At 41.5% G+C, this 25,265-nt stretch overlaps 2 protein-coding genes across 2 annotated transcripts; both read right to left on the reverse strand.

The window, feature by feature from the left end:
* On the reverse strand, positions 1 to 18,338 carry josd1 (Josephin domain containing 1). The gene is made up of 5 exons (XM_079260974.1): positions 18,224 to 18,338; positions 16,792 to 17,663; positions 16,565 to 16,693; positions 13,586 to 13,780; positions 1 to 2,839 (listed from the first exon to the last, which is right to left on the reverse strand). The coding sequence occupies exons 2-5, from the start codon at positions 17,154 to 17,156 to the stop codon at positions 2,740 to 2,742; spliced, it is 789 nt and encodes a 262-aa protein (XP_079117100.1). The 5' UTR covers positions 17,157 to 17,663; positions 18,224 to 18,338; the 3' UTR covers positions 1 to 2,739.
* Positions 18,328 to 24,946, reverse strand: LOC306771447 (uncharacterized protein; the record flags this gene model as incomplete). The annotated part of the gene is made up of 8 exons (XM_079260613.1): positions 18,328 to 18,547; positions 21,660 to 22,425; positions 22,801 to 22,851; positions 22,990 to 23,040; positions 23,138 to 23,188; positions 23,330 to 23,380; positions 24,591 to 24,668; positions 24,901 to 24,946. The coding sequence occupies 8 exons, from the start codon at positions 24,944 to 24,946 to the stop codon at positions 18,328 to 18,330; spliced, it is 1,314 nt and encodes a 437-aa protein (XP_079116739.1).
* Positions 24,947 to 25,265: the final 319 nt, after the last annotated feature.

The following is a 25,265-nucleotide window of genomic DNA, read 5'->3' on the forward strand; positions in this document are numbered from 1 at the left end:
TCATGGCAATAAAGCAATTGCTGAATGCAAATGTGCAACACAGTTTATGATGTGTCCGAGCTGAAATAGCTGCAAATAATCAAAACTGCTGATGGTTTGATGCAGTTTCACCTGGATATTACGTAACATTAAAGGTCTACAGATTGGGCCGGAGCATTCAAAAGTCATTTCAAAACAAGACATGCACCACTAATATAAACATATTACCTCAAACTCCTCTAAATAACAAAAAGTCCTTGGCGATAAAGGTGAAAACATTATTAAAGAATTTTTGCACTGTAAAATGGACAAGCATCCGCTGTTTCTCCTCTATAAACGTATAATAAACTGGTGCTTTGGACTTAATCTCCTGAAATGGTGCCAAACTGCACAGCCCGTCTTCAGCTCTCCCATCATCATATTTTTTTTTTTTTTCCATGTAAACAAGATAAGGCCAACATTGTCATTAACAGACAGTACACATACAGTACAAATAGTTAAACAACAGTAAAGCTGATAAAGTTAAACTCTACAAAAATGGAATCTCTCTTAAGGCTTGATTCACAACACCTAGTGGTCACATGATCACCATCCAGCCTGACACTGTTAACTTCTCATTTGACATTTTCTTCGTCTTTCTGCTGAGGCCTTCTGCTCTCCGTCGCTCCTCATGGTTCTCATGGTCACGACTTTCCCTCTACAAACCAAAACGTCACTCATAACAAACCCCCTCTGACTGTAAATGACTTGGCGGGACAATCAGACGTCCTCTCACAGCTGCGCGTGGCAGATTTGACAAGAGGAGAATGAGGAGAAGCCCTGCATCGCCTGAGCTCCTGTGCTACACAGAGCTGCTGCTGCTGTAGTAGTGATAATTTGGACACATTTTAGAGCCAAAGGAAGGTGGAGAAAAGAGTTTCAAACTTAAAATGATGTTAAAAAATGTTGCCTTAACTGAATGAAGTGGGAGAAATTCTTCAAATTGAGGAATATTTTGTTGAAACTCAAAGTCAACTTGCTTGCTCCTTGAGCGAAACATGTGAAATACTTTGCACCAGTAATGTGTTTAGACAATTTGAGAGTATTTACAGATGAACAAAAAAAAAAAAAAAAAAATCATTCCAATTCATGAGCACCAAAGTTAATTTTTTTTATATTCACGCTTTGTTTTAGCTGAAAAATGTAATATTTCATTCTAAAGAACAAAAATAGTGTTTTTGTTTAGAAAAATACTTAAATGACTGATTTCATTTAAATACAACACGCATGCGTCTCATCCCCTCCTCCATACGTCCAGGTTTCCATGCTCCTGACTAAACTCTTACTGATGACGGGGTGTGATCGAGTTAAAAGCTTCTGAACAAGTCAGAAAGACAACAACTACTCTCTAATCCACAACTTGTTTAAAGCTGGGGTAGGCCGACATCTCAAGTACATCCAACTTAGCCATGATGACGGCAGGATGAGAACAGTGAACTACATTAAACTTTAGTTTTGTGACTGTTTCAACTGTCTGACCTGCTTTTAGTTTCTACTTTGACAAGTTTAGAGTTACCAGAGTGGCCTCAATCCGAGGGACATATTCTGCAATCTGAAGGTGTTTCCATTTGCTGAAAAGTCAACATAAACAACCCTTCTTCTGCAAACATTTGCAGCTGGTCATACAGATGTAGTGAAGCCTGAAAAACAAAAACTAAGAGCAGAAGATAACTTTTCTGACAAAAAAAAACCTCCAAAAAACATCCACCCCAGCTTTAATGCAAGTTTTCTAATATCCTATTGATGGAGTTTATGCTGCATTTTTGACGTCACATTTAACTGATGTTTATAATAACAACATCTTCAGATTTTACACTTAAACATTCTGAGTAGTGCCGTATTTTCTCAACAATGATCATTCATTGCATTATAGGAGCTATTTTAGTGAGAATACAAAAGACTGAATGAAAGAATGAGGTTCCTCCTTCCGTAAAAGCGAGCGAAGGCAAACATCCACTGGAGGGAGCACTTAGTCTGAGTGTTGCATTGCTTTGTTGCCATAGAAAACTGCTGTGTCGGCAAAGATACTACAGTGAAGGCTCAGTCTGTGCCAGAAAGTGTTTTGGGGGAGTGCTGACATCAAAAAACGCTGGCAATGTGGTAAAGCACTCGTTTTGACCAATGATATCGAGAGGAAACAGGGAGGAGGACTGGGACTAGTGACACTGACACACGGAAGGTCGCTTTGGTGAAAAGTGAAGGACGAGGCAAGAGGAACGGCGAGAGTGAGAGACGACATGAAGAAAAAAAAAAAAAAAAGAAACAAACACGAGGACACAACACGAACTTGAAGCAGGAAGGCTCGCTCCTGGAGCCAGACGGATAAACTGAACTTATCTCTCACAAATTTGGAAACTTGCAAACCAAAGAAGGAAAAGAAATGCATCAATAAATGGAAACACGCTGAAAAATATGCATCAAACGTATAAAAACACAAAAAAGTTAGAAACAGCATCACATTTAATGTCTTAACCGTGTTTTGAGACAGGACCGTGATTCTTTGATTCTCCCTGTTAAGTGTTTGCTTCCTTCATTGCTTTGTCTCGTATATCAGATAAGTGTCAAGCAATGGCTGTGTAAACAAAACCCAAGAAACGGGGGCGAGGGTGGAGTGGGGGTGGGGGAAACATCTGCTAGTGTGCATCAATGCGATTTGCTCTCCCGTTCATTCAGTGATATGCCCATCGGCCCAGTTGGAGCTGTCGTTGGCTGGTCCGACCGTCAGCCGTCGGACCTCCATGTTTGGTGTGCCTCCACTTCCTCTGAGACGACCAGCAGGAGTTCACAGTTCTTCCCTCGCAGCTGCTGGCGGAGAAACTTCCTGGATTGATGGGAAAATCAAAAGCAATTAGTAAAAGAACCTCTCTGAATAAAAAAAACAAAACAACACAGTTAAGCTGCAGTCAGAGAAATTTAGGTGATTAGGAGGCAGTAAAAGCTGCTAGAAATGTGTATAGATGTACTTATATGCAGACAAACATCCTTCACATGCATTTGACTTTTTCCTTATTGCATTTTGACCAGACCCATTATTAGCCACCAGCTTTGGTTAGTTGATTTGTAGCCATTAGCCAATGATAGTGGGGGAGAGAAGAACTAAAAAGCTATTAATCTGTCTAAAACAATCGTTTTAAAACGGTGGTACATGTACCACCAGTGGGGAAAAAGCCCTCCCTGTAGTGGTACGATCATCATATCCATTAACAAACAAAACCTGGGAGACAGTTTCAAATCTGAGCGTTTGAGTGAAGCTGACAGCAGCTCCAGGTGACCTACTTTGTTTTTTTTTGTTACGCCGCCGTGAGGATGCAATGTGATCCGATCATACCTGCGTGATTACAGGTCCAAGGATGATGTTGCTGCGTTTACTCTCTGCATAATGTGTAAACTGCAAGATGAGGACCTCCCTTCAGCTGCTTTCATAAAAACAAAACAGAAGGATGGATGGAGAGATGAAGCTAAGATCTATTCATCCAGGGATCAGGACTGTGTGTTTACAGCACCAGGACTGTGAACCAGATAAATTAGTGTGTGTATTTTATGTTATTTCCAATACTGTGAATGTGTAAGAGAGTAGGAGCATGATGAGATCACATGACATCTTCACAGCGCCGCAACAGAAAAAACTAGGTCGCCTGAGCGCTGCTGTGCGTCACTGTAACGTCAAGATTTTAAACTCTCTCACAGGTTTTTTTTTTGCGTTCATCGGCCATATGAAACCGGAGATATGATGGTTTGAAGTATAGAAGTCCAAAATATTTATCTGAGCATGAAAGTGTTGTGGACCGGCGTTGCATTTCTTTCAATATGTTGATATTTCCATTCATCTTCATCTCAGTAAATGAAGAAAATTCTGAATTTTTTGAAAAACTGTAATAAATAAAACATTTTTTAATTAATATTTGTGTCTATTTTTTGTCCTAAAGGGGCCTTTGGAGAGCCTGATAATTTCTGAGGTGGTATTATTCTTCCTCTAAAGGCCGGACTGGTAGACCTGGTGCTGTTTGAGAAGGGGCACCTTCCCATGGGCTTGTGAAGACACAAGGATTTCCCCCAAAGATAAACACTGTGAACCGAATTCCAGGCGCCTAGATTGTTTTTAGTGTGAAGCTCTGCAGGAGTATTTCCGAAACTTGCACTCAGGCGCAGCCAGTGGGAAATGTTTCTGCTGCTGGTTCTGTGATTCAGGATGGGAGAACCCAGCTGAACCCAGGGATGTGGGATGATGTCTGGTTTATGCAGCATTCTCCAAATCAAATGAATAAAGCCCCAAGTAGCAAAACATCAGATTACAGCAAGGTGGTCTAGTGGTTCAGTGTGATATTATATATGTATCATATAAAAATATGTGATTTTTTTTATTTTATAAAAAAAAAAAACAATAAAATTTTTTTATTAATTCTTAAGATCAAGTTCCGATTAAAATAAAGGCTCATATACATTTTACTGTGTTGTTTTTTCTTTTCTTATTTTTTTAATTGTAAATGAAAATAACAAAACAGCATTAATCACATTGGATATAAGAATGAATAAAGAAAAGTAATGTAATGAAGGAGGGACGGGGTGGATTTATAATTACGTAATGTGGTAACGTGCAGGTTGAGATGCAGGTCAATGTCTCAGTAGGAGATATAAACGGGTTGAGTCTGGTCATCGTAATGCATTTGGGTGGGTTCAGGTTGGTAAAACTGGACCCATGCAGGACTCTGGTTTTGGGGTTCCTAACTATACTGCTGTGCTGAACACATCTGGTCTTAATGCATGCTGATGGTTTTGCTTTTCCTTCCACCAAAACAATGATCTGCATCATATTCTTCTTGATGCTTTATTGCAGCTGGCAGACATCAGTTTGGATAGTCCATTTGCAAGCAAACTGAGACCCCTGCCTTTCAAGCAGACCAGAGTCTGCAGATTCTGCAGATATTTCCAAACCTTGGTGGGTATCCGCTGATGTTCACATTGCGCCAAACAAATTAGACCATCTCTGGAAGCGGACCACGGTCGGTTTAACCCCTTTTAGTTCCTGCTCTACCATTTAGTAGAAGTACATTTGCAATGACTCTGATGAACTTCTTTAAAAACTGTTGGAAATAAACCTGCCTGAGCCATCTCTACCAATTAGCCCAAACTAAGTGCTGGTTATAAAACCACTGTTGCAAATTTCGACCAGTTCACTGTTGTTATATAATTATTAATGTACATCCTAACTGCTTACTAAAAAATGCATTCTGATAATTCTTGTCCAAAACAAATGGAAAAATACAGAAAAGTTTTTCTCTGACCCTTTTCTCAGTGTGAACATTAAAGAGTTAAAGCAGAACACATGATAAACGGTGCGACAATTCAGTTATATTATCAGAACTTTAAATTAATCTTTTTTAACCCCCAACAATGTTTTTCCCTGCTCTGTGGCAACTTTTTACTACTTTACACCCCATTCAGCATCTATTTGTTTAAGCAACCAAATCGCCACTGTTTTTAATTTATGCTGTAGTATAAATAAATTCAAAACACATCAGACATATTTTTCATTTTGTCTTTAAATTTTTCCATGGAATTAATAGGGAAACGTATTAGTCATAGTTAGGAACAACAACCAGCAGCTTTCTTCTTCTCCTCCTCTACTCTGGATGCTGTCGCATGTTTGCAGCATTACTATTATATTTTATTGTTGCTTTAAACAACTTGCATATGGATTAAGTCTTGTCCAGGCCTTGTCTGTTCTTATTTCCATAAAAACCAATATATTTTCAAACTCTCATCTTTAAAACCAATAAGTAAATCTCACGCTCAGTAACAGCTGTTGTGACTTATTTGAAGAATGACTGAAGTGTTAAAGACCATTCTTAATTCATGGGTTAATTAATAGAGGTTCAAGTTAAATGTTTGACTGAAATAATTTGATGATTTAATAGTTAGGAAAAATTAATCTGTTCCAGAGCTTGGACATAGGCTAGTGCGCCCAGATTTGTTTTTGAGAACTTCATTACCCACAAAGCATATGGGTCAGGAACGCTTTGCTTCTATGGTTTTTTTTTTTGGCGCAAACGGGAAGTAGTAATGAATAACAAGAAAAAAGTGGAGTCGAAGATTTTTCTCTGTACCTGTGATCTAAGAGTTCACTAAAAAACGTTCAACCGCAAGCCAGAGTCTCGTCCCATCCTTTTTTTTGATGCAGTTCGCGTGCACTGCAACAACATTTTGGTGCCGAAACCCGGGAATAGATCATGGCAGAAGGTGAAGAACGAGACTATGAAGAGAGACTAGATGCCGGAGAACGCATTGAAAGAGTGAAACGAAAACGGCGGACGATTCGGAGTTCTACAACAAGAGTATTGAACCAGATTGATGTGGAATTATTAAAGGATGATCCGGACGTAAACCGTGTGCGGGAGATGCTGGCGGTTTTGTCAGCGAAGGAGGACAGTTTGCGTGAGTTGGACCGGGAAATGGAGGAAAACACTTCACTGGATGAAATGGAGGCAGAGATTGAACTAGCTGAGGATTATAAGGACCGCATCATCGGAACGAAAACGCGAGCGCACCGCGTGCTCATGACGCGGGAGAATATGAGTTGCTACAATCCACCTGCTCACATAAGTGACGCCAGTGCAAATTCCTCCGTAGCCCTGCACAGCAGCCCATCAGTTAAGTTGCCAAAGCTGGTGATCGAGAAATTTAATGGTGATGTAAGCCTATGGCAAGAGTTTTGGAGCCAGTATGAAACTGCTATTCACACCAACCATGCTCTTTGCAAAACAGAGAAATTTACATATCTGAAAACGTACCTTACAGGCTCAGCTGCAAAGGCGGTAACAGGTATCACTCTAACAGATGCTAATTATGATGCTGCAATTAGCATACTCCAGAACAGATTCGGAAGGAAGGATCTTATTGTGAATGCCCATATGTCAAAGCTTCTGAATCTCACCCCTGTAAAGAAATCCTCTGATGTGAAGGCACTGAGACATCTCTACGATGAATGTGAAATTCACATTAGGAGTCTTGAGGCAATGGGAGTGGTATCAGACACTTATGGAAGCATGTTATGTCCGATACTTATCCAGATGATGCCAGAGGACATGGCTCTAGAATATAGCCGCCAAAGAGAAGAAAATGATGAATGGAAAGTGCCTGATGTACTTAAATTTCTTCAGAAGGAGGTTAAGAGCAGAGAAAGAGCTTTACAATTGACTAGACCATATAATCAGAGAGAGAGTCAGCTGTCTCACAAGACTTGCAACAAGCCATATTTTGCCAGTGACATGAAACTAAAGAAGCCAAGCATGACATCTGCTGCTGCACTACACACAGCTAGCCAGAAGACACACAACTGTCTGTTCTGTGACAGTGCTGACCACAAACCTGAAACGTGCCCAGAAAACAATGTTGCCGCACGTAAAGAAAGGCTAAAGAAGATGGGCAGGTGCTTCATATGTTTAGGTCCAAAACATATAGCCAGATTCTGCAGAGTAAAGGGAGCAACATGTGCCTCGTGTGGAGGAAGACATCACATTGCTGTTTGTGAAGAAAATGACTCAAAAATAACAGCTCCTGAAAATACAGACACTGTCGTTTCATCAGTCATTCCACAAGCTGATAAGATGAAGCCTAACAGTGAGAACACAGTGCTGCTACAGACTGCTAAGGCACGGGTATCTGGTCCTGCAGGTTGAAAAATAGTGCGTTGTTTGCTGGATGGAGGCAGCCAGGGATGCTTTGTGCATGAGAATGTAGTGAAAACCCTCAACTTACCTGTAATCAGACAAGGGACATTTAACCTCCACACCTTTGGCTCCCCTGTCCCAACAACCGTAAAGCGCAACATAGTTAAACTCTGCTTGGAGAACATCTGGAACAAGGCCCACAGTATTGAAATAGAAGCAGTTGTGACACCTCAAATATGCATGGCTGTGATGCAGGTTCCTGGTGATCATATACAGAAGGAAATGAAGCGAAGATGTCTGCCACTCGCAGATCTTAGTGGAGATGACAAACTTGAGCTTTCTGTGCTGATTGGCTCTGACTACTACTGGCAGGTCGTCACAGGCCGAGTGGAGAGATTAACAGAGAGTCTGGTTGCATTGGAGAGCACCTTTGGATGGACAGTTCAAGGTCCAGTATCAGTCTCCAGCATGTCTGAGACCACCTGTATGCACGTCCAACTAAGTGAAACCGTACAGCTTGAAAAACAGCTACATGCATTCTGGGAGCTTGAGTCACTTGGTATCACATGTGAAAAGACCGAGAGTCTGCAGAATCAAGAAGCTCTAAGGCAGTTTGAGGAAACCATTACCTATAAGGATGGACGTTATCAAGTGGAGCTACCATGGCGGCAAGATCATCCTCCTCTTCAGGACAATTACCACATTGCAAGAAAAAGGTTGGAAGGTTTGAGAAAAAGGCTGAAGGGCGACGTTGCACTCTACAGCAGATATAATGATGTGGTGCAGGACTACTTAAAGGAGGGAATGGCTGAAGAAGTCCCAAAGGACCACGCAGTATCGTCAGACAGCCATGTATACTACTTACCTCATCATGCTGTACTGAGAGAGGATAAGATAACAACCAAACTGCGCATTGTATTTGATGCCTCCTCCCATGAATATGGAAGTCCCTCACTCAATGACTGTCTTCTGACAGGACCAAATCTGAACCCAGATTTGCTGAGTATTTTGATCAGATTCAGACTGCACGAAATCGCATTTATGGCGGACATCAAGAAAGCATTTCTGCAGGTGTCACTCAAAGAAAGAGATAGAGATTCAGTGAGATTTCTGTGGTTCACAGGCTCGCCAGCTGAAGAGAAAGAGAAACCGCGAGTGCTAAGAATGACACGAGTTGTGTTTGGTGCCTCCCCGAGTCCGTTCCTACTTGCAGCCACCATAAGAAAACATCTGGAACAGTATAAACCAGATCACCCGAAGGTGGTAGAAACCATCCGAGACTCACTCTATGTGGATGATTTTATTGCAAGTACAAGGGAGGTACCAGAGGCTCATTCACTGACACTAACAGCAAAGAACATAATGACAGCTGCTGGTATGGATCTCTGCAAGTGGATGACAAACTCTCCAGAACTAAAGGAAAAATGGCAGGAGAGCCAACTGGACTGTACTGCTGAGCATGAAGCTCATGGATCAATCCTGAAGGTTCTGGGTTTAGTGTGGAGACCAGCAACTGACGACTTTGTGTTTGATCCCAAATGTGTGCTCACCATCTTGAAGCAAAAGAAAAACACAAAACGAAGCGTCCTGCAATCAGCTGCTCGAATATTTGACCCTCTTGGATTCTTGACCCCTTTCACTGTCAGAATAAAGTGTATGTTCCAGGAAATGTGGGAGAGAGGCCTGAGTTGGGACGAAGAGTTACCGCCTGACCTGACAAGGAAATGGCAACAGTGGTGCTCAGAGCTTCCTCAGCTACATCAGCTGTCCATCTCAAGGTGGTACAAGACCTTTGTGCAATCCCAGAACAGTAACACTTTAAGGCTGCATGTGTTTTGTGACTCAAGTGAAAGAGCTTACAGTGCAGTTGCATATCTACAGGGAGAAACGAAGGATGGAGAAATGACAACAAGCCTAGTTGCATCCAAGTCCAGAGTGGCTCCACTCAAAAGAATGACACTTCCACGTCTGGAACTGATGGGAGCTGTTATAGGAGCCAGGTTAGGAAATACCATAATGAAATCACTGCACCTGGACCGGACCCAAATAAGACTATGGACAGACTCGACGATTGCACTGCACTGGATATGCAGTTCTGCTCAGAAATGGAAACCCTTTGTGGCAAACAGGGTTATGGAAATTCAGTCTCTGTCAGATCCAGAATCCTGGTCACATTGTCCAGGGAAGGTGAATCCAGCAGATCTTCCCACCAGAGGACTAAGTGTACAAGATCTAAAGCAGAGTGAACTGTGGTGGGAGGGCCCTCGTCCTTTAATGTTCAAGGATCAGTCAGCAAAGGTGGTGGACAATAGACTGGATCCTGAAATTGACTCTGAACTCAGATCCAAATACCAGATCACTGTGCAGCTCGTTAAACATGATACAGGGCATCTCACACCAGTGCTATGCCTGGAGAGGTATAGTAGCTTGAAAACAGTGTTAAGAGTAACAGCCTGGATAAGGAGATTTATAAACAACACACGTAGCAGTACAAAAATGTGTGGTGAACTAACAACAGAGATGCAAGGAGCAGAAAACTATTGGATCAAAGTGACTCAGCGTCAGAGTTTCTGCCAGGAGATCAACCTGCTCAAGGCTGGAGAAGGTCTCAACACTGACTCCAAAATAAGAGAGCTAAAACCATTTCTGGATGAAAATGAACTGCTCAGTGTTGGAGGAAGGCTTCAGCTCTCTGATTTCACCTATAGAGAGAAACATCCATGGATTCTGCCTAACAAGAGCAAGTACACAGAAATGTTGGTTCTGTATCAACATGAGAAAATGATGCATGCAGGTGTGAGAGACACTTTGGTACAAGTCAGAGAGAGATATTGGATCCTTAAATCAAGACAACTGGTACGCCGAATTGTATCAGGGTGCACAATTTGCAAAAGATTTAACGCAAGGCCTGGACAGCAGGTTACTGCCCCACTCCCAAGAGACAGAATAACTGAGTCACCACCATTTGAAGTCACAGGTGTGGACTTTGCTGGACCGCTCTATGTAAAGGAACAGGGATCCATGAGGAAATCTTATGTAGCCTTGTTTACTTGTGCAGTAACCAGAGCTGTACACTTAGAACTTGTCTCCGATCAGTCCACTGAAAACTTCCTCCTGGCATTAAAACGATTCATCACAAGAAGAGGACTGTGCAAGGTGATCTACTCTGATAATGCCAGAACATTTAAGAGAGCTGATCAAGATTTAAAGGCATTGTGGCTGACCATCAAAGATCCTCAGCTGCATGAGTTCTTCTCAGAAAACGGTATCTCCTGGCGATTCATCGCAGAAAGAGCAGCCTGGTGGGGTGGATTCTGGGAGCGTCTCGTGCGCTCGGTCAAAAACATCCTGAGGAGAGTACTGAGGAGAGCAAAGCTCAAATTTGAAGAAATGTGTACCATATTGACTGAAGCTGAAGCAGTAATAAACTCACGACCTCTCACCTATGTGCACAATGACATTGATGAGCCACAGTCTTTGACACCAGCACATTTTCTAGTGGGACAGAGGCTCACGTGTTTGCCGCCCAAATCATTTCCAGCAGAGACACTCCATTCAACAGTCAAGAAGGATGAAATAACTCGGAGATGGAGATACAGACAGAGACTTATGACTACATTCTGGAACAGCTGGCGAAAGGAATACTTGTTGGACTTAAAGTCGGCCCATCGCTGTGAGACACCGCAACCCTCCATGCTGAAGGTGGGGGATGTAGTACTCATGGGTGAAGACAACGTACCGAGGCAGTCCTGGAAGCTGGGACGAATCAATGAGCTTTTTCCAGGTCGAGATGGTCTTGTGCGTTCATGTGCCATTCGCACCAACACTGGAACTGTATTAAGAAGACCTGTTCAACTGCTATATCCTTTGGAAATTTAGATGAACTGTAGTTCATCGTCGGGGAGGATGTTGTGACTTATTTGAAGAATGACTGAAGTGTTAAAGACCATTCTTAATTCATGGGTTAATTAATAGAGGTTCAAGTTAAATGTTTGACTGAAATAATTTGATGATTTAATAGTTAGGAAAAATTAATCTGTTCCAGAGCTTGGACATAGGCTAGTACGCCCAGATTTGTTTTTGAGAACTTCATTACCCACAAAGCATATGGGTCAGGAACGCTTTGCTTCTATGGGTTTTTTTTGGCGCAAACGGGAAGTAGTAATGAATAACAAGAAAAAAGTGGAGTCGAAGATTTTTCTCTGTACCTGTGATCTAAGAGTTCACTAAAAAACGTTCAACCGCAAGCCAGAGTCTCGTCCCATCCTTTTTTTTGATGCAGTTCGCGTGCACTGCAACAACAACAGCAGCTGTGAGAGAAGCTGTTGTCTTCTTGGTGTCTGTTGGCTACAGTTTGCTGCGCCTGACTGTTCCAGTTTACAGCTACATTACTGTCATTTCATCATTATGAAAAATTATTTTTGAACATCCATCCATCTTCTGCCGCTTATCCGAGGTCGGGTCACGGTGGCAGCAACCTAAGCAGGGAAGCCCAAATTTCCCTCTTCCTAGCCACATTTGTCAACTCTGCGGGGGGGATCCCGAGGCGTTCCATGGCCAGCCGAGAGATATAATCCCTCCAGCGTGTCCTGGGTCTTCCTTGGGGTCTCCTCCCAGAGGGACGTGCCTGGAACACCTCACCAGGGAGGCGTCCAGGAGGCATCCTAACCAGATGCCCGTGCCACCTCAACTGGCTCCTCTCGATGCGGAGGAGCGGTGGCTCTACTCTTGATCCCCTCCCGGATGACCGAGCTCCTCACCCTATCTCTGAGGGAGAGCCCGGCCACCCTGCGGAGGAAACTTATTTCAGCCGCCTGTATACGAGATCTCGTTCTTTCGGTCACGACCCACAGCTCATGACCATAGGTGAGGGTAGGAACGTAGATCGACTGGTAAATCAAGAGCTTCGCCTTCTGGCTCAGCTCCTTCTTCACCACGACAGAGCGGCGCAGAGTCCGCATTACTGCAGATGCCACATTGATCCGTCTGTCCATCTCACGCTCCATCCTTCCCTCACTCATGAACAAGATCCTAATATATTTAAACTCCTCCCCTTCTTGAAAATTCATGAATAATTAATTGAATCGATATGTGATAAATTGTGATGAATTGATAAACTAGTGAATCGACCCACCCCTATTAGTCATCGTTATGGCAACAATGGAGGGGTAAACAATACCAGCCATGATGGGAGTTATATCACCTATGAGGGGACACACAATGTGCAACGGAGGGAATATCAGCAGTGGAGGGGGTCAGAATATCCACAGTATTTTAGCCCACTAGCTAATGACACAGTGCAGATAGGAAATTAAATTAAACTAAACGTACTTCATCCCAGAGGAAATCTGTACTATAAATTTAAACTCTTTTTACTTCTATTTCCCCTCAGTAGTCTTTTCTGATTTATTTGGCAAACTGGAGCCACCACGTGATCTGATGTGCTGTTTTCCTGATGATTCCCACTTAACTGGGTCAGACTGGACTCTTCCTGCCTACCTGGTATCACCACCGATAAGTAAATTTTCGCACTTTGCATTCGGCTTGTGAGGGGTGATGACTATGACCCAAGACCACAATGAAACCACATGCAAATAAGAGTCATGAAATGCATGGCATTTTGCAGTCCACTGTCCAGCTGGTCCATCAAACCAACCTCATATAAATGCTGACTAGATCAGCAAAGGGGACCATATGCAGAACTAAAGAAACCTAAACTTTAGGATTCATAGAAAAGGTGAAAACTTTGTCTCATCGGTTTGCAGCCGACTGCATACCAAATCCGAGACATTTTATTGTAAACAGTAGCAGATCACAGTTACTGCTGACGGCACAGTCTGTGTCCATGGATTCTTCTTTTTCTTCATGACAAATGAAAGCTCAGCTCACGTTAATCTTACCTGAGCTCATCCGGATTGCCAATAGGTTGAGGACTGCGCAATTTGGAATCCAAGTTGTAGTAGACCCCTCCCACCTCTCGGACTCCAATCCAGTGCTGCCGTTTGAGTGGTAACCGAAGGGGCCCCCATCGCAGATTGGACGGTACGTTCAGAATGAAGCCCTCCACATTGGACAGCTCGATGCTGCCTACGTCCCTGGAAGGAAAGGGACATCAATTACTTTTTGTAAAATGTTCCTTTATGTGTTTATTTTGAGCTCAGAGCATCATAAAAAACTTATGAGAATGTAATAATACTGCAGTTTATTATGGTGATAAATGTTTGTATGTAGTGCAGTGTGTTTATTTGACCACACAAGTCCTTTTTAATTATTTATCTCACTACAAATTCCACAGTCCTTGTATAACTGCTGATAATTATCTCTAGCAGACTCCAGACCGGTGCCAAAATGAGCTAAAACCTGGAAACGGCTTCAGGGGGCTCTGATCACAGGCAGGGTGGTTACATTGCTCTAGAAAATAAACGGAAGCTCGTCTGCAATTTACAATACAACTTGCTATGTTTGAATATGCTCAGAGTATTAAAGGTTTCTGATAACTAAAAATAAAAAAGTGTGACGAGACTGGTTATGGTATGCATATTCTTGTACAGTAAAAAGTGCATTTGATTCTGCTGGTTTCCACTGATGGCTGTGATGAAACCCAGTGCATAAAAGTGCAAATCTTCCATCTATCAAAAGTGAAACGGAGAAAAATCTGAACTTTTAGCCTTTTTAGACTTTTTTCTTTGTTGACCTTGTGTTTTCTCAGAGATAATCTAACCACGTACAAGCTTTGAGCTGCATCAATAAACAACAGTTGATAGAAACTGCTGTTTGAGTCACTTGACTATGAATAGGAATGATTTTGTTCCTGTTTTGCTCAAATTTAGAAAGACAAGAATTCATTCTATCGATAAAGCAAGTCTGCGGCGGCTGCTGCCGTCGACAGTCATGTAAGGCTGATAATGAGGAAAGCAGGAAAATGCTGATAAATTGTCCTGAAAACTTTGTCAACTGATGGGCCTGCTGACTAATCACAGATATCATTCAAAGCACTGCTGATTAGCTGGATGAGATTTGGTAGAGGACACACACAGTCTCTTGCAGAGTTGACCTCAACTTTACATGCAAGGATTAAGTGAGTCCTTCCCAACTGCAGATGTCAGGGTTGTCTGGACAAGTTCCTCTTCCTGTGTGTACTTATTCAAGATGAAAAGGGAACAAGAGACAAACATGAAGAATAATTGTTGTTCTTTGTGCAATTAATCATTTCTCAATCTCTACATTGGGGACTCCACTTGGGGAAACTAATCATTTCAGCACTTAAAAACATCCTGCAGCTTCACGGCACACTCACTGAGCAAGTGATGCCCTTTTAACAAGTGTGTCTATGTTTTGAATCTAAAAAACACAAGAATGTTTTTGCATCAGTTTTACACAAAAACAGTGATCAAACACCATTACATACTTAACAATGACATAAAAACCTGTGAATATTCCATGTAAATGCTGCTGCCTCCACCACATACTAAGATTAGCATTACGTGCTGCACATGTGACATTTCCATAGATTTACATGTACATTTTGCACCCATTCGACTGTTTAGAGGAGACAAACTAATGACTGTAATAATTTATCCATTTCATCATTTGTCTTACTGTGTTCTTTATCAAGACTTGGTGTAAAGTTAACACAAAGTTGTAGTGCTTTGAAAATTATGTGAAACTGTGTGTCTATATTGTGAAGTCTAGGATATTTTTAGAGGTTGGTTTTCTGCAAAGAACTTGGCATGTAATCCCACACAGTGACACCAATATTAGGTTTGTTTGGTTTAGTGTCACGCCAACGTGGTTGCATCCAGGAAAGCTACTTTTAAGGTACTTTTAATACAGAAAAAGAAAAAAAAACTACAAACACTTGCTAAGATTGGGTGTTGAGGTACAATATGGGAGTTAAACCTGTATTAGGTTCTGCAACAAATTACTGTGCAGAAAAGGCAGTTTGTAATTGGTCTTGGCATCAAAGGAAACGTAACACCCAGATATCTATGCTAACTTTGGCCGAGGGTGAAGCAGTCAGGACAAGACAAGACAAATGGGAACATCTCACGTTTTCTTTGCACAAATACACATCAACCAATAGTAATGTCTCAATTAGACATTCTAAAACTGACTGCAACAATTTTTAGATTACAGAAAAACATTCAATTGTTGTTGGGTTTTTTTTTTTTAATCTGTCACTAAGCCAGCTATCCTGCTGTGGGACTGATCCCTGCAATTTAGTCAAAAGTAAATTAGTTCACTTATTTCAGAGACATGATAGTCAGGAACAGTCTGCAGGACTTTAAAGTATTGATTATCACCAGAGGAGGCTGTTACTGGTAATGCTTTTGTACTCATAAGAGCAACATTTCTGGCATGTTATAATGTTTGTTATGAAGTTGGATGTCAGCCAAAGTCAGACCTTCCCAGCTCAAGTTAACCAATAAACATTTAATCAACACATGGTGGTGTCAGCTCTGTGGGCTCTGGGTTGTTAGCTTTCTTTGGAAAACTGTTTGTTTCTATAGGAAAAAGATCCAAAATCCTTTAGTTTGTGGGAATAAAGAGCTACGCAGACAGATACGTGAACAAGGAGGAAAAATAGCCATGACAGCAACCATGCATGATGTTGCAGTGACATGCCTGTCCTTTTGAAGGTAATAAACCGGATACTTTATTTATAGAGAGAGGCTTTAAACAACATGTTTCACAGGGTGAATATATGCCTTAAAACTATATGTGAAGAGAGAGTATAATGCATGGTTTGTTTGCATACATCAGGATTTAACCATCTAGCATTTCCTTACTTCTTAACTTAGGACAATCATTTGCATAACAGGTACCAAGAAAATTAAGAAATGAAAAAAATAAATAAATAAATAAAATGACCAACATACCTTCTTTTATCCCACCAAACTGCCTCAAATCCTCGCGTTTGCAGGGCAGCCATGATGACATTTACATCGTAGTTCCCATTTCCCAGCATGCTCTTTTTGTGAGGTGTCACCATAGTGCTGGGAGATAGCCTGCAAACAAGTTGACAAGAGAAATAGTCTAGAGACTGTCAAAGCATCTTATGTGTCTGCTAAATAGTAATTGTAGTTCAGTACACAAGCTTCCTCACCTTTGGTATATCTCCTGCAAGGTGTCCCGACTGAAGGCTGTCCCATCCTGGAAGACGTTATTGAGCGCATGCAGTGCGCAGAGCTCCCTTCGCTGCTTCTCGTGATAAATGGCTGGTGGTGTAGGAGATGGTTGGGAAGGAGCTGGTGGGGTGAGGGAGGAGGAGGAGGATGAGAGATCCTGCTGCTGTTGCTGAATGTCCCTGAGATCCCTGCATCTTCTCTCCTCTGCTCCCACCAGCACGTCCCCACCTCCTCCTCCTCCTCCTTTCTGCTTGCTGACCTTCCAGGGCATACAGCCCAGTTCCTGGAGGCTGCCTCGCCCCTTCTCCTTCCACTCGCCGGCAGGATACGGAGTACTTCCCATCCCTGGAAGTTTGCCCCCACGTCCTCCTCCTCCAGCTCTGCCACTACCTCCACACCTACTACTTTCAGGAGGCTACATTGGTAGCACAACAACCGTTGCCATGGCAACCTCTCCACCTCTTGGAAGAGAGGAGCTTGTGTGTTTCTGTTTATGATCTTGGGAGAAGTGAGGGGCTGCAAGGTAAATGAGCAACACCTGCTCTCTTGAACAGAGTAAACACAGAACTCAGGATATATTTACCAGTAAAAATGGCAAAGGAACATATTCCGGATGCTCCCAAATGAGAGATTGCTCCTCCAGCAATGCCACAGCAGTATCATCAATCAAACTGTGTGTTTCCACTTCCTCAGTCCTGTTTGTGTGTGTGTTGACAGTTTTGTCCACAAAATCAGCAAGCATGTAGCTTTGCAGTTCTTTCTATCCCTGGACTGCTGACTGTGAAAGCTTCACCTCCGCTTGCACAGATGTGACAAGAGTTTAATGCGGAGAAGGATACCACAAAAGCATCTGAAACGAAAAGAGAGAGAGAGAGAGAGAGAGAAAAAGCTAGATTTTTATCATCTGGAATAGTTGTTTACAAATCCCAGTTTGAACTTCAAAGAACTTCCTCCCAAAAAAGAAAAAGGCAACCAAGCTGCTTAAACAAGACTTGAAAGCATTGCTGAGTTTGCTATCGGTGGTGATGGATGGCTAAGAACAGATTAAATAAAGCTTCAATCTTCTCTTTGTCAGCAGACCCCAAAATGAGAAGAAGGCAAACATTTACAGCAGCGAGGAACAAACAGAGGAAGCAAGCTGCTCAGTGAGCTGGCCTAATATGACAACAGCCAAACACAAGACACACACATTACACAGCCAACACTCACATTAGGGAGGAGTTGCCCATGTAATACTCTGAATCATACATCTATTACTGTAATTAATCCGGAATGGCAGTAAATATTCAGCGTTAAATCTTGTGGTTGATGTACGTGACTCCTGTCTTTACAGCAAGCACAAACAAAACGCCTCCTTTACGCCTTCTAACTTGTTTTTTTCTCCTCTTTTCCACCATAGCGACCACTTACCGGCCCGTTTCCCACCGGAGATATCAAGATGGAGTGTTATAAACTACTCTCAGATCTGTGTCTGCTGATTCCTCCTTTCCAAAGGGCTGCCCAGCTCTTTGTCTTCACCACTTTTTCCCTGTTGTGGGTTTTGCTGTCGCTTTCTCCGTCAATCCCGAGCATGCGCAGTGGCGTCTTCCTGACGCCATGTTGCTATCACCGCCTGCGTCAGTAACCAGAGAAGCAGTCCCTCCCCTGAGACTGCGAAACCCTACATTTTCCTCTTTATCCTCACCTGTGATGAAGTACATCTCACAGTGAGCAATTGTATCCAGTTTGCAGCACCTAAATAAAAGGATAAAAGTGCTATTTTATGAATCAGAACCTTAAAAAGTGTTAGAATCTATAATTATATGATCAAATGGAATTTTCTTAATTACAGATGATCATACAACCAATGAGCAGGGCCGGATTAAAAGTGCACAGGCCCCTGGGCCCAGAGTGTTCCACGGGCCCTGTTTCACAACATAACATTGTTAAAATTGTGAATGATACACGGTGAAATGACAATTCCAACATCTCTCAGCCAGTGGTACCAACAGCAGTTTACTAAACACTGTCGTGTAACTATATGTACATTTTGTTTCATGTCCAAACTGCTGGTGTATGCCCTACATGGGCCCCACATGGGCCCCCAATGGGTGTGGGCCCCTGGGCTCGTGTCCATAATGCCCATTGGATAATCCAGCCTTGCCAATGAGTCTTGTGCACTGAAGCCCTTTTAGGTTTTTCTTTTAGCCATTTATTTTTGGTCTGTATTTTGGATTCAGAGCCCTGAGGAGCAAACTACATCAGCATTGTATGAGACACACATTACACTTCAAAGCAAAACAGGAAAACAGAAAGCTCAAATAGAAAAAGACATTATTTCACAGGACAACATTAAGTTACCAAAAGCTCTACAGCCCCAAGACCAAACTAACATTCCAGAAACAAGCTAAAAATATTTCAAACATCTAAAAAAGAAAAAATAAAAAAAAATAAAAAAAATAGAAAACCGGCCATTTTGCCCATCTTTACACCAAATAACAAACAAGACATTTCTTTATGTTGTTCTGGATATTGTCCCTTTAGAGGCTGTGTGGTGATGTGATTAGCACCATGCATCAAGTTTCCTGGTTCATTGTTTGGACCTCAGCTGGTGTCTTTTGTATGAAAATGGCACGTTCTCCCATTGCATATGCGCGTTCACACTCTGTAGTTGGACTTCCTGGCACAGAGAAAAAGCATGTTTGATTTTTTGGTGTTTAAATTCTCCCAGGAGTGTTAAGTGAATGGTTGTTTACAGACTGGCAATATGATCAGGGTGTATCCTGCCTCTCCCCTTGCTGCCTGTGTAGCTCCCCCCATGACCCTGCTTTGGAATTAGCCAGACCGCATTACGTCATCACGTCTGTTGCCATGCCCTATGGATGATAGTTGGATGGCTATTTCTATATTGCCCATCTAACCATCTGCTACTCACCTCAGGATGTATAGGAAAAGCAGCACTCAGACTTTCCTTTTCCTGGCCACTTGTTGCATGTTAATCTTTCTCTATTCCTATTCATGAACAACCTACAATATATTTGAACATCTTCACTTTGGTGTGGGATCTAATGGAGAAAGGGTACTCTACCCTTCCCAGGTTCAGGACTAAAGACTCAGATTTGGAGGTCCCGATCTTCATCCTGTTTGCTTCACACTGCTGTGAACCAGTTTAGTGACAATTGTAGATCATGGCTCAGCCCAGAGACTCAATCCCAAACCCACTAAACTGGACCATGCCCTTCTGTTTAATTTCACTGTAGATGTGGTGCAGCTTTTGTCTTTTTAAATGCTGTTTTCATGTTTTACAAGCTTTCACAATACTTTCAGTTTTGTTAAGGTGTGTCCTAAAATACGCTTTGTAGATTTTTTTTGTCACGTTTTTGCTTTCTGTTTTGCTTTTTCAATTGTTCCTGTTTTGTTTTTCAGTGTCTGCTTTTTGGAAAGTGCCTTGTTGATATATGGAAACTTAATAACCAGCTTTTTCAGTCTATAGATCCAGAAACAGACCTTAAAGGTGGAGTATGTAAGATTTTCAATATTTAATCACAAATGACAAAAAGTACTTTTTTTTAAACTGGTAGGCAAACATTTAAGAAGGGTCTTTGTCATTAATTAAACTTGTAATTTAATAACACATCAATTATGGACAGACCGGAACCTACATACTTTCAAAAACTATCTAATTATGATTGTAGTTATTTTTTTAGTTAATTTTTTTTTTTTTTTAAAATATTGAAAATCTTACATACTCCACCTTTAAGCAGTCATCAAAGAGCCAGAAATCCATTTCCAAATGAGCCCTATTTGCTCCATGGCTGTTGAAAGTATAAACATGTTTTTACAATGACCTAAAATGAATATACTAAAAAGAAATCATATTTAAATTTCCCATTTAAAATAAAGCAAACAGTGTCCTGTCAAACCTCATGTTTATTGAGCTAGAAGCAAGTCTTAACATTTCTCCTGCAGAACTCAAATTGCATATTTTGACCACAAGATTCCCCCAAAAACAATGGATTCACATGCCAATAGTGAATAACTGAGATACTTATGGTCTTCTATTGTCTCCTTCATAAGATACAATAAATTGCTTCAATTCACAGCTTTGTACCGCAAAGGGATTTCAGTGTTCTCTCTATTTTTATTTTGATTAGACATTCAAAAAAGTTCACAGACAAGCTTGCAATTACAACTAAGCTCATGTTAAGATCAACATTACAAACAATATACACCCACAATTTATAAAGAAAAATTCTCATACCTTTCATGCAATGTTACAAATTATAATTATTTGGGCATCCAGAAGTTAATTAATTTGCTTTATAAGCCTTTTATCACTGTTTTGTACTTAAATTAGGTTAAAAAAAAAAAAAAAAACTTGCCTGGAAAATACATCTCTGAACTGTTTGATAGTGTTTCAAAAGCTTGTCAGGAGAAAACCCAGAATAATCTATACAGCAATGCTGAAGTCTGCTGAAAATATCTCCAGTCCATTTTTATCATCTTTAAATTATGATACTTCCTATCAATTATGAAAAATGTGGGAGGGCAAAGCACAGGAGCAGAGCGAGACCATGAGCCACAGTCCCACACAAACAGAAATAAAACCCACTGAAGAAGTAGAATAAAGAAGGAAAAGGACGTGTGTAACAATGATACTGAACTGAAAGCATTTGAGGCATTTTGATAACTAAGAGGGAACATTTTGTTATAGATGCTTGTGGAACAGCAGCAAGATGACACTCAGGCTTCAACTTACAATAAAAATGACATCCTCTGGTTGTTTTTTTTTTTTTAAAAAATCCTCCGAAACTTTACCACAAAGCTTCACAAAAACACTGAGAATAGCAACTCTTCCCTTATTTACATGTTTTCCAGTTTGCTAGCTAGTGCCAAGGACATGTTAGCAAGCAGCTCCTCCCTGAGGTGGTCCTCTTTCCTCTGCAGCTCATGGACAAAGTAGCCCTTAAGCTCCTTCATCTCCATCACACGCCTCATTAGATGTCTGCGTAACATGCTCCGTTCCTCTGGCGGAAGATCTGGCCTGTTGTCCACAAGCTCTGGTCTCTGGCCACAGAGAGACACAGCCCTTTTCAGATTCCCAGCATTCGCCTCCAGCAGCTGATCCACGGTGAGGTGTGGACCCAGGCGGTCTGCATGAGTGAGCACTGGGATGATGTAACCTTTGGCTTCTTCTCCAAACAGCTCCAGAGTGTCTTGGATTGCCTGGGAGGCGTCCTGGTCGATTCCCATGCTGGATCCTGGAGCCAGAATCACCAGCAGGAAGGCGTGCGGTCCAGGTTTGGTGAGCTGTAGACTCCTCAGAGCTTCCCTGGCTCTTTTGTTGTTATCCAGTGATGTTCCAAAAACATCTGGGGTATCAATCACAGTAAGTTCTCTACCATCAACAACTGTCCTCCGCTCGGTGCTCTGCATTACCGGATCCATTGATGCTCTGGTCTCAGTGTTGCCTAACAAAGTATCTGAAAGCAAGGTCCGTCCTCCACCGGAGGGGCCTAAGAGGATCAGCCTCAGACCCGGTTTCTTGGTGCAGCTGGTAAAGTCATAAACCAGGTTCTGAATGCTAGCACTCAGATCGGTGTTCGACTCGGAGGATCCTTCTCCAGACGGCCCTGCAAAGAAGATCGTTTCACTTTAGAAATCATTTTGCAGAAAAGCTGAAAACAAATTCATGGAGTTAAAATTTTGTTCAACTTTCTTTTTAAAGAAAGCTTGATGTGACGTTTAACACTAAGAACTGTTGTGTCTAACCTGTTAGGCAGGCAACAATGTTTTCAACATGCCACTTGTTGGTAGACGGGTAAATAAATATCAAACTAGAAATCATGAGATTTGGAGATTTATTGGAAGAGAGACCAAAGCAGACTGAGGACATGAGTTATTATTCCTGAAAAGTTTTAGAAAAAGATTGTTGAGTGCAGTAAAAGAAATAAGTGCAAAAAACAGGACATGTAAAAAAACAAAAACAAAAAGCACAACAATATGACCTGTGATGGCTTTGATGATGGCAATCAGCGACTTGAACCTGGAGGAAAATCCTGAGGAAAAGGCAAACTGAAGTTAGACTGGGTGGTGATTGACGTTTTTTCCCATCATCTCTTTGCCTTCATTTCAAAAGTCAATTTGCAACACACGGTAAAGAATAAACATCCAACATGAAGGCAGGCAGCACTCACCAACAATAAGCCGCCAAATTCGAGACAGCCACTTGAACAAGCTCTGAATTCCTGAGACACGAGGAATGAGTGGGACACTCAGCATGTCTTTACAGCTTCAAATGAGAGCAAATTTTAAGCTTCTTTCTCAGGAATTAATTTTTCTTACCCCGGATGGTTCCCACCAGGTGGCTAACCCAGCCCCACAGAGCTGACAGACCTGAACCAGAGGATGCAGCTGGGATTATATTTCATCAGGTGTATGAACATGACAATTATCTTGCTTTCTGATGTAAACAGCATCACATTAAATAAATGGCTTCGTTTGGCAACACAAAGGTATCTGGCTTAATAAACTCACCAGTTAAAGAGCAGAAGACACGAATTGGCCATCGGATCAGAGCTGGAAGAGCTGCAGGAGAACCGGACACCAGTTTCACACTTGTGTTTTCTTTATGCATATTGAATAGTCGCATCGAATCTCTCTGACTGTTTCAATATCAAATCTAAAACCTGATTGAAGGATTGAAGGAAGAATTTGCAGATAAAGACTCAACTGTGGCCTTCATTGTCGTGAACTTCTTTTTAAGTGAGTGGCATTGCCGTATAAGGCAAATCTGTTGTTTAAAATACTCACTAATGACGGATTTGCTCCAGTTTGCCAACATATGTTAAAAGAATAAAGTTTAGTTTTTGTGAAAAGTCCAAAGAGACATATGAGTGGATCACTGGCCTTGACCTCTAAACATCACAGGACATCAATTGATCAAACTGATTGAAAATATCCAATTTATGTGCAGACTTGCAGTGGATTTCTGTGGAAAATCCATCCTAATGAGGCCTTTGCTGTGTCTTTAGTGGGAATTTAAAACATCCTTGCTCTTGGTCTTTTCCTTAATAAAAAAAGGTCATTGGTAGATTATCTAATGATTCATGTTTTGACCACAGCTAATTGTATGAATACCTAGTTTGCTTTGTGTGTGTGTTGGTGTGAGGTTATTTGCTGTATGCTCCATCATATAGTGAGAATTTACCATCCATCCATTTTCTTAACCTCTTGGTCTAAGTCAGGGTCGCGGGGAAGCTTGAGCCTATCCCAGTAATCATTGGGTGAGAGGCAGGGTACACTCTGGACACATGCCAGTCCATCACAGGTCATAATTTACTTCAAGGGTTATTAAAATTAGAAACACTAGTGATCTCAAAAGGGGCAGGCACGTATGAGAGGAAGACGGAGAACCATTGAGTGGGTCGCTTTATGCACTACAAAAGGTAAATATAAAAAAAAAAAGAGGTGTGTGTTTGTGGTCGAGCTGTTGTACTAAAGCGATGTGGTATTTTACTAAACCATGACACAAGTGTTTTATTAAAAACCCCATTTAATTATGTAAAGTGTATTTTTATGTAATGAAATGTGTTTATTTTAATTTGATCAGCAGTTGTAGTTTGCAAATGTTCAGAATTGTCTGGTACATGAAAGTTAACTAATACTTTGGTAATGCCATAGTAATTAAAAATGTATGTTAATCATCATCAAATTCATATACAAAATGTTTAAATGTCAAATTAAGGCCCACAGACGTTTGTACATGTTTTGGATTTTGTGTTGTAGTGAGACTGACTCTGTGAGAATCTGTAGAGAAGATACCCCACCACAGCGAAGGCTCCCATCTGAACATTGTTGCCGCTCAGCCACCAATCTGAACAAAGAGGAGGGAGGCAGGAGAATATCACATCAGTACTGCAGTGTTGTCCAAGACTTAATATAGATTTTACCTTTCACCTAGATTTGAAAATAATCCATGAAAACCCGATGCAGTGAGAGATTTTATGTCGTTCCAACATGATTCAGAGAGCTTGTGAAGTCTGTTTTTAACAGCTACAGTGAAGCAATGGAAATAAACTTTAATCTAAGTAAAGCTTTTTCCTCACCTGCAACAGCATCCTCAGGGTTGTCCTGTTCACACTTACAGTCCATTTCTCCAGCCAGCGAGGCATCAGCCAGTGTCAAGGCAGTAAAGAAGAAAGTTCCACTTCTGCGCTAAACATTGAATCAAACTCCTAAAACTTCAAGGAAACATGCAACTTGAGGGTGTTTAATAAAGTCATGACAAGATTTTAAAGTTAAAACGAGGAAGAGCAATAAGTAACAAAACCCACAGTATGAGTACGTTAGTAGGAATATTATAGTAAAAACTAAGTCACTTAAAGCACTCACCAATGGTAAAATGTGAGCCAAAGTAGGTAGCTGATGTGCTGTCAAATAGTGCCAGGGAGTGCCATTCACATGAAAGCTG

Source organism: Telmatherina bonti (genome assembly GCF_933228915.1).
Source record: "Telmatherina bonti genome assembly, chromosome: 21".
NCBI classification, from domain to species: Eukaryota; Metazoa; Chordata; class Actinopteri; order Atheriniformes; family Telmatherinidae; genus Telmatherina; species Telmatherina bonti.

Bases quoted from the DNA above. Each gene is read 5' to 3' on its own strand.
- josd1 (XM_079260974.1), bottom strand. From the start codon at position 17,156: ATGGGAAGTACTCCGTATCCTGCCGGCGAGTGGAAGGAGAAGGGGCGA. The intron at 16,694-16,791 runs GTGAGGAAGCTT...ACTTGTTTGCAG, and splicing joins TTGCAGGAGATATACCAAAG to GCTATCTCCCAGCACTATGG. The intron at 13,781-16,564 runs GTATGTTGGTCA...CTTTCCTTCCAG, and splicing joins GTTTGGTGGGATAAAAGAAG to GGACGTAGGCAGCATCGAGC.